The following is a 14584-nucleotide window of genomic DNA, read 5'->3' as shown; positions in this document are numbered from 1 at the left end:
TTTCGACATGCAGTCAACTTTTTTCGACACGCGTCCGACACTTTTTTTTTTGTTTACTTCTTAATTTTATTTTATTAACTAAAAATAAAATAAAAATTATAAATCAATTTTTTTCTATTAAGAAATTTACATGAAAAATTAACAAAGTACGAAAAATTATTTTTGTTTATATTTATGTTATGAAATTTGAATATTTGATTGGTTATATGACTTATTATGAATTGTTATATGTATTAAATATAAATTATATTATATATATTAAAAATATTATTTAATATCAAAACGTGTCCCAACGTGTCGGAATATGACATTTTTTAGAATTTACGTGTCGACGTCTCCTGACGTGTCGTGTCGCGTGTCCCGTGTCAATATCGGTGCATCATAGGTTGTTAGTAAATTTATGTCTTTAAAAAATTCTTAATTCTTGTGCAGTAGGATTTTAGAATAGGAAAATTATTGAATGGCCCAAAGAGTAAGTGATGGAATTCATGTGTGATAGAATTCTGTTAAAGGATCACATACTAATTGCTTTAAGATATAAAATTGGTAAAATAAAAACTTTATTTTCATTTATTCCCATTAATTCTCATATTAACCATCTGCACAATATTGTTGGCGGCTCAGCCTGCAGGATGATTTCAGGTTTACCCAAAATGTAGCAGATGAGTGATACACAATAGGAATCAAGTACAGGTCATGTTTTCTAATCACGGACAAGCCAAAAGACTCAGTCATGTCAAGTTCTTCAGGCTTATTCCCATTAGGAATCTTCCAATCAAAATGGAAAAGCAAATTTGCTAGCAAGAGTTCAACATTAGCAATACCAAATGTAATGCCAGGACAAATCCTCCTTCCAGCACCAAATGGAATAAATTGAAGATCTGCACCTTTGTAATCAACTGAGCTATCAAGGAACCTTTCTGGATAGAACTTCTCAGCTTCAATCCAATAGCTTGGATCCCTAGCAATTGCCCAAGCATTAACAATGACCTTACTCTTAGCTGGTATCTCATAACCATTGATTTCACATCTCTCACTGCATTCCCTTGGTAGTAATGGAACAGGAATATGTAGACGCAAGGTTTCTTTGATGACTGACTTTAAGTATTTAAGTTCATGGAGTTTAGCTTCATCTACATGCCCTTCCCCATCAAAGACCCTTCTTATTTCAGCTTGTGCTCTTTCCATCACCCTTGGGTTTTTGACAAGTTCAGACATTGCCCACTCTATGGTTTTTGCTGAAGTAACGCTTCCAGCACCAAACATATCCTGAAAGAAATGGTAACATTAACATAATTGCCATCAATTCTTTGCAGCTTTACTGCACTATTAACTAATGACAACTCAAACTTGACTTGACAAATGGTTCATTGTATTATTAAGTAATTTCCAGGACAAATATTTTTTTTTTTTTTGAAATTCAAGAATCATAAACAGATTTTACTTAAACGTTTTTGCAAAAATTTCTTCACTTAAATATACAAGTCAGAGATTTGAAAGTGCAGCTTTTTCAAGTCAATAGTAACTGTTGATATTTAAAATCTGCGTATGTATGAGTCTGCTTTTTCTTCTGCCTTTAACAAAGAAAAAAGGTTGTAAGCAAATTAGTCAACTGCATTTAATTGATCATTGATGATATCTATTTGGAACTATCTTTGGAAATTACGAGGTTTGGTTTAATGTGATTTCTAATAGCAAAATACTAACCAAAACGGTTGCTTTGATATCACTGTCAGATAGAGATTGCTCAAGGTTGTTCTGCCTCTGAAGCCTTAACAGGACATCAACTAGATCTTCACCTGCTTTTACATTAATTGCCTTTGTTTCTGAACTTGTGTCCCTGTGATCTCTGACAATTTTCTCAAGGATCCTATCTATTTCTTGATGAAGCCTCTCAGCTTTGGACCTTATTCCTGTCAAACCTTGCAGCATTTGAATGGAAGGGTACAAGTCAGCAATGGAGAAACCAGCAACTACTTTTGAGACATCCTTCATAACAGCTATGAATGCTTCTTGATCTTCAGACTTGCCTCCTAACACTATTCGTGATGTTAAGCCATAGGATAATGAAATGATCATCTCACTGAGATTGATAGATGACCCTTCACTCAAACAAATCTGTTTGATAAGATTTGATGCCTCCTCTTCCCTAATTGATTGAAATGATTCAACACGCTTTGGAGTTAGTAGCTCAAACATGCAAATCTTTCTCATTTTCCTCCAATAACTTCCGTAAGGGGAAAAGCTCATGCCCTTAGAACCATAAGTTATAACATCTGCAGCAAGAAGATGAGGCCTATTTGCAAAGGTGGTGTAATGTGTCTTCATTACTTCTTTGGCAATTTCAGCGGAAGACACCACTATGATGAAAAGTCCACCAACTTTCATGTGCATTAGAGGGCCATATTTCTGTGCTAATTTAGCTAGGCCTTGATGTGGCATTGCACCAATCTGGTGCATGTTTCCTATAAGAGGCAATTTTGGGGGTCCTGGTGGCAACTTGGATTTTGAAGGCTTGGTTTTTGATCTCCAAACTATGCTTAACACCATGAACAAGAATAGAAAGAAGGACAAGATTGCAGATGAGGGAATGTTTTGGCGACCCAACTCCATAATTGGGAAAGAAAACAAACTATCTCAAATGTCAGATTACTGAATGGCCACATATAAATATTGGCACAGGAAAAGATTCATCTGAAGAAATAATAAATGAATCTATTGGTACAATGTATTCATGAGTGATAATCCCATTTATTTCCCTGATCAGCATCCAATTATTTAATAATGGTGTGTGTAATGTTAGTTTATTTTGACTCCATGGTAAGTCTAAATAATTCATTTAATATATATATATATATATATATATATATATATATATATATATATATATATATATGAGTTTTATAAGAATTATGTTGTAGGAAAAATGATTCTGTTATTTTATAGAGATTCGTTTTGCGTGTCGTAGCTTTTTTTTTTCTTCTTCTTCAAAACATGCGGGTCCCACAAAATGTTGTGTGTAAGAAACTTTTTGTGGTCATGTTAAATGACGAAAGCAAATCCCTATATATATATATATATATATATATATGAGAATCGGGTGTTATAAGATTTTATTCAGTTACCGCATTATAATTATATATTCTGGAGAGTACATAATTATAATATTAAAGTTGTTGTTTTTTCCCTCTCTTTAGAAACTTTAAAATTGTTGGCTGACGCGAAGAGATAAAAAAAAAAAAAAACAACAACTTTAATATTATAATTATGTACTCCCCAGAATATATAGTTATAATGCGGTAAGTGAATAAAATCTTATAACACCCGATTCTCATATATATATATATATATATATATATATATATATAATGCAGTGACCGGATATAAGATGCACCCTACATATATATGGGATTAATGTTTCTCATATTTTATGAAATAATTTTATCTTCTACGCATATATAGAAGTGTGTAGGGTCCATGTACATCCAGGTTAAGAGAATGGAAAAAAAAAATGGGTCTTACACATTTCTATATCGGTGTAAGAGATAAAATTATCTTCTACAATATGAAAAACACTATTCCCGAAACATCAAAGTCATATATATATATATATATATATATATATATATATATATATATATATATATATATATGGATAATTAATAACTTACTCGTAACAGGAGAAGAAGATAAAAATGTAAAGAACCTTGGGATACACCATCCCAAAAGCTAGCTCAAAGGGTGGGAGTGCCCAAGACCTTATAAACTCTACATTAGTTGCACATACAACCAATGTGGGATTATATATCTCAACACGCCCCCTCACACGAGAGCCCTTTAGGCTTGAAGCGTGGACAATGCAACAGGGCCAGCCTACATGTGCTAAGAAACTCCACAAGAGAAAGTGGGGGACGGCGAGGCTCTGATACCATGCAAAGAACCTTGAGATACACCACCCCAAAAGCTAGCTCAAAGGGTGGGAGTGCCCAAGGCCTTATAAACTCCACATTAGTTGCACATACAACCAATATGAGATTATATATCTCAACAAAACTTCTCCTGCACACCCATCAAACTAGGTGCAGAGCCTTTTTTTATGGGTTTTATTATTCTCCTTTTACATAAGATAGTTATCTTATGTTGTAGAGAGAAAATAGGTGGGTCCCACCATTACAAGAAAAAAAAGGAAAATGGGAGGTGCGATAATCGAAGAGAGAGTACGAGAGAAGTTATCTTACGTAAAAGGAGAGTAATATTTTCTTTTTTTATATATAAACTTCTCCTGCACACCCATCAAAACGGATGGATCACATATGGATTGTCTCTAGTGCATGAGACACCATTTCTTGGAGAAGTGTTTTCTCTCTCTCTCTCTCTCTATATATATATATAGGCAGAATTTTTGGACACCGGTGTCAAATTTAAAGTTTGATATCTCATCTGAGAGCCGTTAGATCAAAAAAGATCAACGACTCTGATTTGTAAGCATGTGACACCATTGATCTTTTTAGACCTAACGGCTCTCAGATAAGGTGTCAAATTTCAATTTTGACACCGGTGTCAAAAGATCCTGCCTCATATATATATATATATATATATATATATATATATATATATATATATATATTACTGTCACTTTAAATAAAAGTTATCTATAGTCATTTTAAATTACATAAACTTACGTCATTTTAAAAGAGAAATAGACACATAATTTTATTTTTTTATTTAAAATTTAAATTAAAAAAACCACTCATTTTCTCTCTCCCATGATTTCTATTCCATGTGTCTATTTCTCTCCTAAAATGACATAACTTATGTCATTTAAAATGACAAACATCAAATCCATATATATATATATATATATATATATATATGAAAGTTATGAATTTTGATGAAAAGATATTAATTTTTTATCGGTAAAACTTGCTTTTTTTATAAATGCATCTTGTACTAACAATCAGATGACATTAAGGATTATTTTCTCAAAAACTAAAAGCAAAAATTATACATCATATAAAGTTTATATTATTTAAAACCGACATTGAATTTCTTAACGCTTTATGTAAAGATGTTTTTATTACACATATCTAAGTTATTATGTTTATTGCAAAAGTGTATCTCCTCGAGAAGAAGTTATCTCTACCAAAGAATGTTGTTTTGGAGTTTAGAAAAAGAAAAAGAAAGTATTTTAGAAATTATATTTTCTTTTGTATAATAAATTTTACTAAGATATCTGCTTTTATTTAAATCTTAAAACAGTTTTATTTTGAGGCTATAAGAAATAATTTTATTTCGGAGAAACGTTAACACCTATATTTATTTTTTAAATATATTTGTAGAATTATGAGATTGTATTCTCAAATTGATGAACACGGTTTTCTTACCATTTGGTATCTTAATATCATAAATAAGATAAAGTATTATGTCTATTTTTTTCATACCTATTATTTTTACTTCTCTCTGCATGGTTAAATCACAACACCTTCACATTTTCTCTCTTCTCTCACTTTTACCGTTTTACCTAAAGATGATGATTTAACAGTGTGGAGGGAAAAAAATAAATTATGGAAGAAAAAAATAAACATAATGTCTTATCCTATCATAAATTCATATAAAATATAATATTCATATTTACAAAATCTGTTTTTTAAAAGTCAATATGAAAGTGCAGACATATTTATTTATCTGTTTGACGTGAAAGTAAAAGAAACAGAAGTATCGACTGGTTTAAATACGAGGAAGAATATTTTATTTATTAATTAATTTTTTTGATAATTAGGCAGAATATTTTTATAATTACTGAAAAAGATCATCAATGAAAATGAATATGCAGTCAGTATTAAATACTTTAGTTGTGAACATTTTGACTTGTTTGAAATGTAATGCAAATTAGCACTAGGGATAGCCTAGTGGTGTTAGGTGTGTTTAACGTGTATTAGGTGCGCGGTTTAATTCCTTGTAATGTCCAAAAAATAAAATAAAAAATGTAATGCAAATTATTGAATATTCACTCAGAAATTTTGACTGGTTTTAAACGTTTTGGTTGTGAACGCGTCGAGTATAAATAAGTAATCGTTCTTTTTTTCTTTATGAAACTGACGCAGTGTTGAAAGGATTTGTGTTTTGTGGTTTGAATGCAAGTTAATTTGATTTGTACTTACGTGTTGAAAGATGAGTTTTATTTCTCTTATCTCATATAAGAGAAATTTTATCTTTTATGTTAATTTGCATAATATATAATGTTCATAAATCATAAAATAAGAACATGATAAAGAATCTTGGGAATACATAATTTTCACATACAAATAAGAGATAAAGACATACCCGAAAATGATGATGAAAAATTAACAGCAGTTATCTTGTCAGAAATTGTATTGGGGTAGTTTCTCTCTCTAAGCCTTCTTTCTTTCGATGTATTCTGATGGAGAGAATGACATTAGGGTGAAAGGAGAGAGGACCCTCCATAATATATATTCCATAACTTATAATCTCGTACGTCCATCATATACCAAATCAATGACATGATTGAGATTAAATGTATCAGTAATTAATTGGGCCGTATAACGTTTAATGGTTAACATCAAGAGTCTTAATATTATAATTATAATAACATCCTTTTAATTTTATAATTGACTCTTAATATTTCTAACATTCTCCCACTTGGCCCGATTAATCATCATATACATGTTCATCTTTACTGTAAGTCATCATGAAAGATAAATTGTCAAGTGTGAGTTATGACGGTAGTGCGCTATTAATTCAGTACATTCACTTTCATATACTACAACACCAACAATCAATCATATAAAATTCATAATATAGGAAACATAATGGTCCACATAATGTCTTACAAAGACTTCCTAGTCAAAATTCATAATATGTATACAACCATAAAATAACAAGGAAACATAATGTATGTCAGAACACATAGGTGAGCTGAGAGTGTCACACATCAATAATCTTTAATACAACCAAGGTCCATACCTTCAACATGTTCTTTAAATAGCTTTAGTCGTAACCCTTTCGTCAAAGAGTCTGCCATCATGAGTTCGGTTCTGATGTGCATAATTGACACTCTTTGTTTCTGAACCTCCTTTTTAACGAAAAAATACTTTAACTCTATATGTTTGGCACCTTTAGAGTACCTCTCGTTCTTAGAAAAGAATACTGCAGCAGAATTATCACAGTAAATTTTCAGCGGTCTACTAATGGTGTCGACAACTGCAAGCCCTGAAATAAAGTTCCGCAACCATAATGCATGAATTGTGGCTTCAAAACATGCCACAAATTCTGCCTCCATAGTGGATGGAGCAACGATAGACTGTTTTGCACTTTTCCAAGATATGGCTCCTTGGGCAAACATAAACAAGTAGCCAAAGGTTGACTTTCTACTATCATGACATCACCAAAAATCTGAATCAGTATATCCAATTACTTCTAATTCGTTGGACCTTTTGTACATGAGCATGTGATCCTTCGTGCCTTGAAGGTATCTTAAAACTTTCTTTACAGCTTTCTAATGTTCCATTCCTGGATTACTTTGATATCTGCCCAACATCCCGACTGCAAAACTGATATCTGGCCGAGTACAGGTTTGAGCATACATTAAGCTGCCCACAACAGAGGCATATGGAATTGATTCCATTTCTTTTTGTTCAACATTATTCTTTGAACATTTCATGAGACTAAATTTATCACCTTTCTGTATAGGAACAACTCTAGGTGAGCATTTACTTATATTAAATCTCTCTAGAATTTTCTCAATATATCCTTTCTGAGATAGTCCCAACAATCCTTGTGATCGATCACAAAATATTTCTATTCCAATCACATAGGATGCATTTCCCATATCTCTTATTTCAAAATTCTTTGAGAGAAAATCTTTAGTCTCACGCAATATACTCAAATCATTTGTAGCAAGTAAGATGTCGTCAACATAAAGAACTAAGAAAACAAACTTACTCCCACTGATCTTCTGGTAAATACACCGATCAACAGTATTTTCCTCAAATCCAAAAGATGTAATAATGGTATTGAACTTGATATACCATTGTTGGGATGCTTGCTTAAGTCCATATATTGACCTCTTGAGTTTACACACTAATTTTCTTTCACTTTCCATGAAAAAAACTTTCAGGTTGATCCATATAAACTTCTTCCTCAAGGTCACCATTAAGAAAGGCTGTTTTCACATCCATTTGATGTAGCTCTAAATCATAATGAGCCACCAATGCCATAATTATCCTTAATGAATCCTTTTTTTCGAGACAGGTGAAAATGTCTCTTTATAATCAATGTCATCTTTCTTAGTATAACCCTTGGCAACAAGTCTAGCTTTATATCGTTCGATATTACCATTAGAGTCGTGTTTCGTCTTAAAGACCCACTTACAACTGACTTTTTGGGAACCTTCAGGTAATTCGACGAGATCCCAGACATCATTCTGATCCATGGATTTTAGCTCTTCTTTCATAGTTTCAATCTATTTATCGGATTCTATACTTTCTATGGCTTGTGAAAACGAAACTGAATCTTTATTGATTCCAATGTCATAATCTGACTCTTGCAGGTAAACCTACGGGTTTCAAACCAAGGCGTGTTCCCAGAACATCAACCAAGGCACCCTCCATCCATATCCACCCGAGACTTCCTAGTGTGCTTCTATCCGGATCACACACCACGACTCCAGGTCAACTAGAACTCCCTCACGGAGACCTATCCAGTGGAAGTCCGTAACGCCCGAAGGCAAACAGTCTACTTGCCAAAGACACGGTACATCCAATGTACCTCAACATACATAATATGCATGAACATGTTATCCTATATCATTTACATACATTTCCTACTATTACCCTGAACGGGCATGTTGGAACACACAAGGGGATCAAACCCCAGTACCAAGGGATTACCTGAATAATCTCTTCTACACAGCTCCAACATAATACTTCCCGAGCTAGGTACACAATAGAAATGCCTACACATAGGACATTCCCAATAAATTTCCATCCATTTAACACATGCAATATATCAAGCACATAAGCATGGTTCCAAATACTTACCACAATCCCTTTTGGTTCGGGATCAAGGACAACCCACCGAGCTCACGGTTCAGGGTTCAAATCCGCGTAAGGCAACCTACAATGACCATATACGAATCATCAATATACGATGAATTCACCAAATTCACAAAACATCAAAATCCCCCTACACCACGGTAGGTTCGGCCATTATAGTGTAAAAATACAATTTATTTTTATTTATTTTCTTTTCATTTTTCTTAAGCATCCTAAGGCTACCACAATGTCATTTTAGGTGCCAAATTGCATCCTACATCATCACAACCTCATTTTGTCATTAATTTCATTCTAGGTCCAATTATCAATTCCACACAACCAAACACTTTTTCCTTTGATTTTCAAAGCATCCAACCATCACACAACCCTTCTAATTACCATTTAACAACCCAACATATCAATCATACAATTTCACAACATCAAATCCCCATGTTTTCCTCTCTTTGGCCGAAATCTCAATGGCCACTTACCAATGGTTATCCAATTCAATTCAACATTCCCAAACATCATACAATATCATAATCCATCCATATAAACACTCAACAACTCAATTACACAATCCTAGCAACAATCCCAAACACAAAGTATTGGATTTCCACATAAAAATTTCCTAAGTTATGAATATATTTCCTCAATAATGTTTATTGCATTTATCACTCTAAAACATCATTCCAAGGCATATTTATCTAATACACATTTTCAATTTGAGCTCTCTAACTCCATAAATCAAGCATGCAAACCCTAGGTTTCATGAAATTAAATCCAACAAATCAACCAATGAAATATTTGAAACTTACCCACAATCAAGTCACAAGACTCCTAGTGATCCCCAAGCAATGGCTTGAGCAATCAACTCCAAAATCTCAAAAACTCCTTGAATTTTGTGGCTGATTTTTCCTTTTTTCTCACAAATGAGAGGGTTTCAAGGCTAATGGATGGTATGGTTGAGTCTGGATCGTCGTTTACTTGAAGATTGGTGACAAACTTTTCTTGATTTGGTGGCCAAATCACCATGAATCAAACCAAGCTATTTCCCCCCCTTCTTTTCATGATGAACCTACGGCCTTGGAGAGAGAAAGAGGAAGGAGAGTGATGATGAATAGTAATAGAACATGTGGGTTTAAGTGACTTAAGTGAGGTGGGCCCCACCGCCACCTCGCGCGATTTCAAAATAATTCAAATCTCCCTCCGATTCCACTAAACGTCCATAATTTCATAATCTATTTAATATAATAATATATATTTTAGAAATGCGAGGTGTTATAATAAACCCCGGTTTTAAGAAAAAGCAATTATCTCTTAAAATAAGTAATAAGGAACATATAATTAGGTCTAATAAAGAAAGTTTATGATGTTAATCGTAGTCTTAGTTACTCTACAACTTCAAACGGTTATAATCACGTAATTGGCTATTTTAAATTCGGATTGTTTGTAAGGAAAATAAGCAAGGTTTTAAAAAGAAAAATTTATCTGTGTTTCTAATTGAACTAATGTGATTGTAACTGCGTTTAATATCGTAAAACAATGTTAACAAACCAGTTCTAGGAAGGGGTGCTTTAAATAATATATATATATATATATATATATATATATATATATATATATATATATATATATATATGCTAAGGATGTTTAGTCCAAACTTACCGGATATTCTACTGATTCAATTTTTTCAAACTCAAATTTAGTCTTATTATAGCTCAATATGATTTGTTTAATCTAATATTTAAATAAATATATAAATTTAAATAGTCTACACAATTTTTTTTTGGATTTACTTTTACAAATATTTAAATAAAGGTTTAAATTTATTCATATAAGACAGCCATTATTAGGGATGAAAGTGGGCCGGGCCGGCCTACACGGGTCTCTAGCCTAGCCTATATCAAGCCAAGCTTAGCCTATTACATATAGTCAAATAGAACAGGCCTGAGCTTTTAAAGAAGCCTAATTAGAAAGTAGGTATTTTACATGCTCGGCCTATAAGCCTACAGGCCAGCCTATATTATATTATTTATTTTAAATTAAATAAAATAACATTATTCATAGTAGTAGCAAATTCTGATAGTTCAATTGGTGCATGTGAGCTAAGTAGATGGTAGAGGGACCTAGGTTTGTTCCCTTATCAATACTATCTTTGAGAGTTGCATAAGATTTGTACCAATCTCTACAGTACCATAAAAATCAACATTATTGATGCCTATAGTTCTAGCTTGGCTAAAGATACCATCCAAGCGTTAATATACGACGGAGATTGGCTACGTAATAGGTATGAAATGAAGAAAAAAAATGTATAAATTTAATCAATTGAAATTATTTTATGATTTAATTATATTCGATTAAATTTTAATAGAACTTTGGCTATATTTTTTATATAGGAGGAACCAATATCTCAGTATATGAGATTGCCTATATGAATCTATTAAAATATTTTTTGTTTCTATTCTTTATTGTTGTTTTTTGTTTTCTACATTTACAAGTTATTTGCCAACTTATGTAATCTTGGAATTGTATTTGTAAGGGAGAGAAGATGAAGAGAAGTTTTTGGCTACTATGATTAGGGGTGTTCAAAATATCCAAAAGAACCAAACCAATCCATAACCAAATTGCTCCACATTTTAAAATTCGATTATTTTTAAAAACGGTTTCATATGAAACTGCATTTTATTTTATAAACTGGTTATTTACCAAACCATAAAAATAATTGGTTATCCATAACCAAACTGCTCTACAATTAAAGAACAAATAAGTATTCTTTTATCATGTCTATTATATGAGTCAATTGACTCAAACTTCCAAACAATTAACTAGTAGAAAAAGTTAAGCACCTCAAGTAGAAAACATTTGTTTTAAAAAAAATTACATCCTAAATCGAAAGGTCGCATACTAAGAAAGCACTTCTTATGTAACGTAACAACTTCCCCCCCTCAAAAAAATAACCACATACAGGCCTTCGGGTAAACTCACAACTTGACAAGGCGAAGGCTTTGAAATGACAAAGATGAAGTTAAAAAATCACAACGAAAAGGGCAACGAAATTAATCAATTGGCTTAATGTCTCTGAGAGCGCCGTTAAAAGGACAACTCACAACAGATTTACTTATTTGTTCTTTAATTGTAGAGCAGTTTGGTTATGGATAACCAATTATTTTTATGGTTTAATAAATAACCAGTTTATAAAAATAAAATAAATTTCATATGAAATCGATTTTTAAAAATAACCGATTTTAAAAATGTGGAGCAGTTTGGTTATGGATTCGTTTAATTCTTTTGGACATTTTGAACACCCCTACCCGTACCTTCCTCTATTAGTTCAAATGAAACTCTTAGTAACATAAATCTTTAGAGAACAAAGAGCAATTTTTTTTATAATTTTGAAATAATTCAACTGTTCTTCTACCACTCTCAAAATAACGTGAAACAATTTCTATAAGAATCATTTCGTCCGGAGTGTTCCAAAACAATGAAGATTCTTGCAAGAAATAGTTGGTCAACTACATATAACCGGGAGAAACAAATGATTACTTATAAAAATAGCATAAGTAATCAAAAACCGATTTTGAATTTGTTTAAAAATCGGTTTTGAACTTGATAACCGGTTTATGGTTCATAACCGGTTTTGGTTTAAAACTGGTTTTGAATGAAAACCGGTTTAAAATCGGTTTTAAATCAAAATTGGTTATAAACCATAAATCGGTTTTGAAACCGGTTTCAAACCGATTTACAAAATTAAAAACCAGTTTTAAAAGAAGAAAACTGGTCTGGTTTGAAAACCAAACCGTTTAAAACTGGTTCGGTTCGATTTTTGTTAAAACTGATTATGAACTGCTCCATGCACATCCCTAACTATGATGTGTTTGTTGGATTTATGTAGTTTTTTAAATTTACATAGTATAGATTTGTTTGTTGGATCTGATGAAATATATGTTATTTAGTTTGAGCATTTTGCTTTTGAAAGTGACTTAAATGCAGATTGTGTATAGTTTTGTTGTGATTCATGGTTTTGTTTGGACGTTGAAATTGTGATTTTTGTTTTAGTAACAGAATTTGAGTATTTTGTGAAGTTGATTCATGTTCTACTTGGAAGTTAAAAACTAACATGCTAACGGGGCAAGGCAGACCATTTATTTTTTTTATAAATGGGTCAAGTCAGACTAACAGTTAGACTCAACTAGGCTCAGGCCAGGCCAAATTAAAATTTTTTGGCATAGACTTAGACTTTTCGAGGCAAAACTCCGCCCAGCTCAGCCACTTTCACTGCTAGCCACTATGCTCTTCGATAAAATGCACTAGTGTCATTTTTTGATTCCACCCCAAGTGGGCAACTTCTTAATAGAGTATGTTGATAATTTTTCACTAGTTTATTTTGTAGAGACAACTTATTTATCTTGGCTTAATGCATGATATTTGACAGATTGATTTCTCTATTTTTTTTAATTCCTTTTTTTCAAATTGTCATATTGAACGTAATTTTTTGTTTAAATTTTTGTTTTGAACAAGAATCAAGATTTAATAACATGAATATGAAATTGATAGACAGATATTCCCAACCGAAATTATACTGTGTTTGTGCAATGGAATGACTGACTTTCAGATTGGATATTTTATCCACTCTCAAATTTGCCTTCTGTTTGGTTTTCTTGATATCTTTTCCAAATTCAATTACTTTTCCTGGTAGGAGTAGTTCAAATTACATACATCACTAGTCTTACTTAACTCCTCATGACACAAGGCATAAAACTTGATACCTTTCCTAGTTCAATTTTGTTTTTGTCAAGGAATTGTGGGATTGGTTGTGACATATTGGCTTAATCTGAACGCACTACAATTTAATTTAATCTGATTTCTTTGAAATTTGGAAAACAAAATTATATCTGTAGAAAGATTACTTCCCAAGTGAAGCTCCTCTTGTTGCAACCTCTGGATGTTCCTGAATGGAAATGGGAGAGTATCTCCATGGATTTTGTAGTGGGATTACCGCGGACACAGGCTAGTTATGATTCTATATGGGTAATTGTGAATAGATTGACCAAGTCCGCACACTTTTTACCAGTACGGGTATATTTCTCTGCTGAGAGATTGGCTAGGCTCTATGTGAAGGAGATTTTGAGGCTTCATGGGGTGCCTGAGAGCATTGTTAGTGATCGGGACCCGAAGTTCACTTCTCGCTTCTGGAGAGCATTGTAGGAGGCTCTTGGCACTCAGTTGAGACTGAGCACTGCCTATCATCCACAGACGGATGGTCAGACTGAGAGGACCATTCAGACGTTGGAGAATATGCTGAGGGCTTGCACCCTGGAGCAGGGTACTGCATAGGATCGATATCTCCCGCTGGTTGAGTTTGCATATAATAATAGTTTTCATGCTAGTCTGGGTATGGCTCCCTACGAGGCCTTGTATGGTCGCAGGTGTAGGACACCTACTTGCTGGTCAGAGGTTGGGGACACAGAGCGATTTGGATTGGATTTTGTTCAAGAGACCACTGAGCAGATTAAAATGATTAGGGATCG

General features: G+C 32.8%; 1 protein-coding gene across 1 annotated transcript; it reads right to left on the bottom strand.

Moving 5' to 3' along the window:
- Positions 1 to 591: 591 nt before the first annotated feature.
- LOC133300903 (cytochrome P450 71D9-like) lies at positions 592 to 2613 on the bottom strand. The gene is made up of 2 exons (XM_061500485.1): positions 1708 to 2613; positions 592 to 1269 (listed from the first exon to the last, which is right to left on the bottom strand). Exons 1-2 carry the CDS (start codon positions 2611 to 2613, stop codon positions 592 to 594), a joined length of 1584 nt encoding a protein of 527 aa, XP_061356469.1.
- Between the last annotated feature and the right edge of the window lie 11971 nt (positions 2614 to 14584).

Source organism: Gastrolobium bilobum, unplaced genomic scaffold (assembly GCF_033153095.1).
Source record: "Gastrolobium bilobum isolate Gb01-03AN ecotype WA unplaced genomic scaffold, APGP_CSIRO_Gbil_v1 utg31210, whole genome shotgun sequence".
Taxonomy (NCBI): domain Eukaryota; kingdom Viridiplantae; phylum Streptophyta; class Magnoliopsida; order Fabales; family Fabaceae; genus Gastrolobium; species Gastrolobium bilobum.
Note: the sequence above shows the minus strand (reverse complement) of the source record. Positions and strands in the feature narration are given on the sequence as shown.

Coding starts and splice junctions, on each gene's coding strand:
- LOC133300903 (XM_061500485.1), bottom strand. CDS start 2,613: ATGGAGTTGGGTCGCCAAAACATTCCCTCATCTGCAATCTTGTCCTTC. Junction 1,270..1,707: donor ATATCAAAGCAACCGTTTTG/GTTAGTATTTTG, acceptor CATTTCTTTCAG/GATATGTTTGGTGCTGGAAG.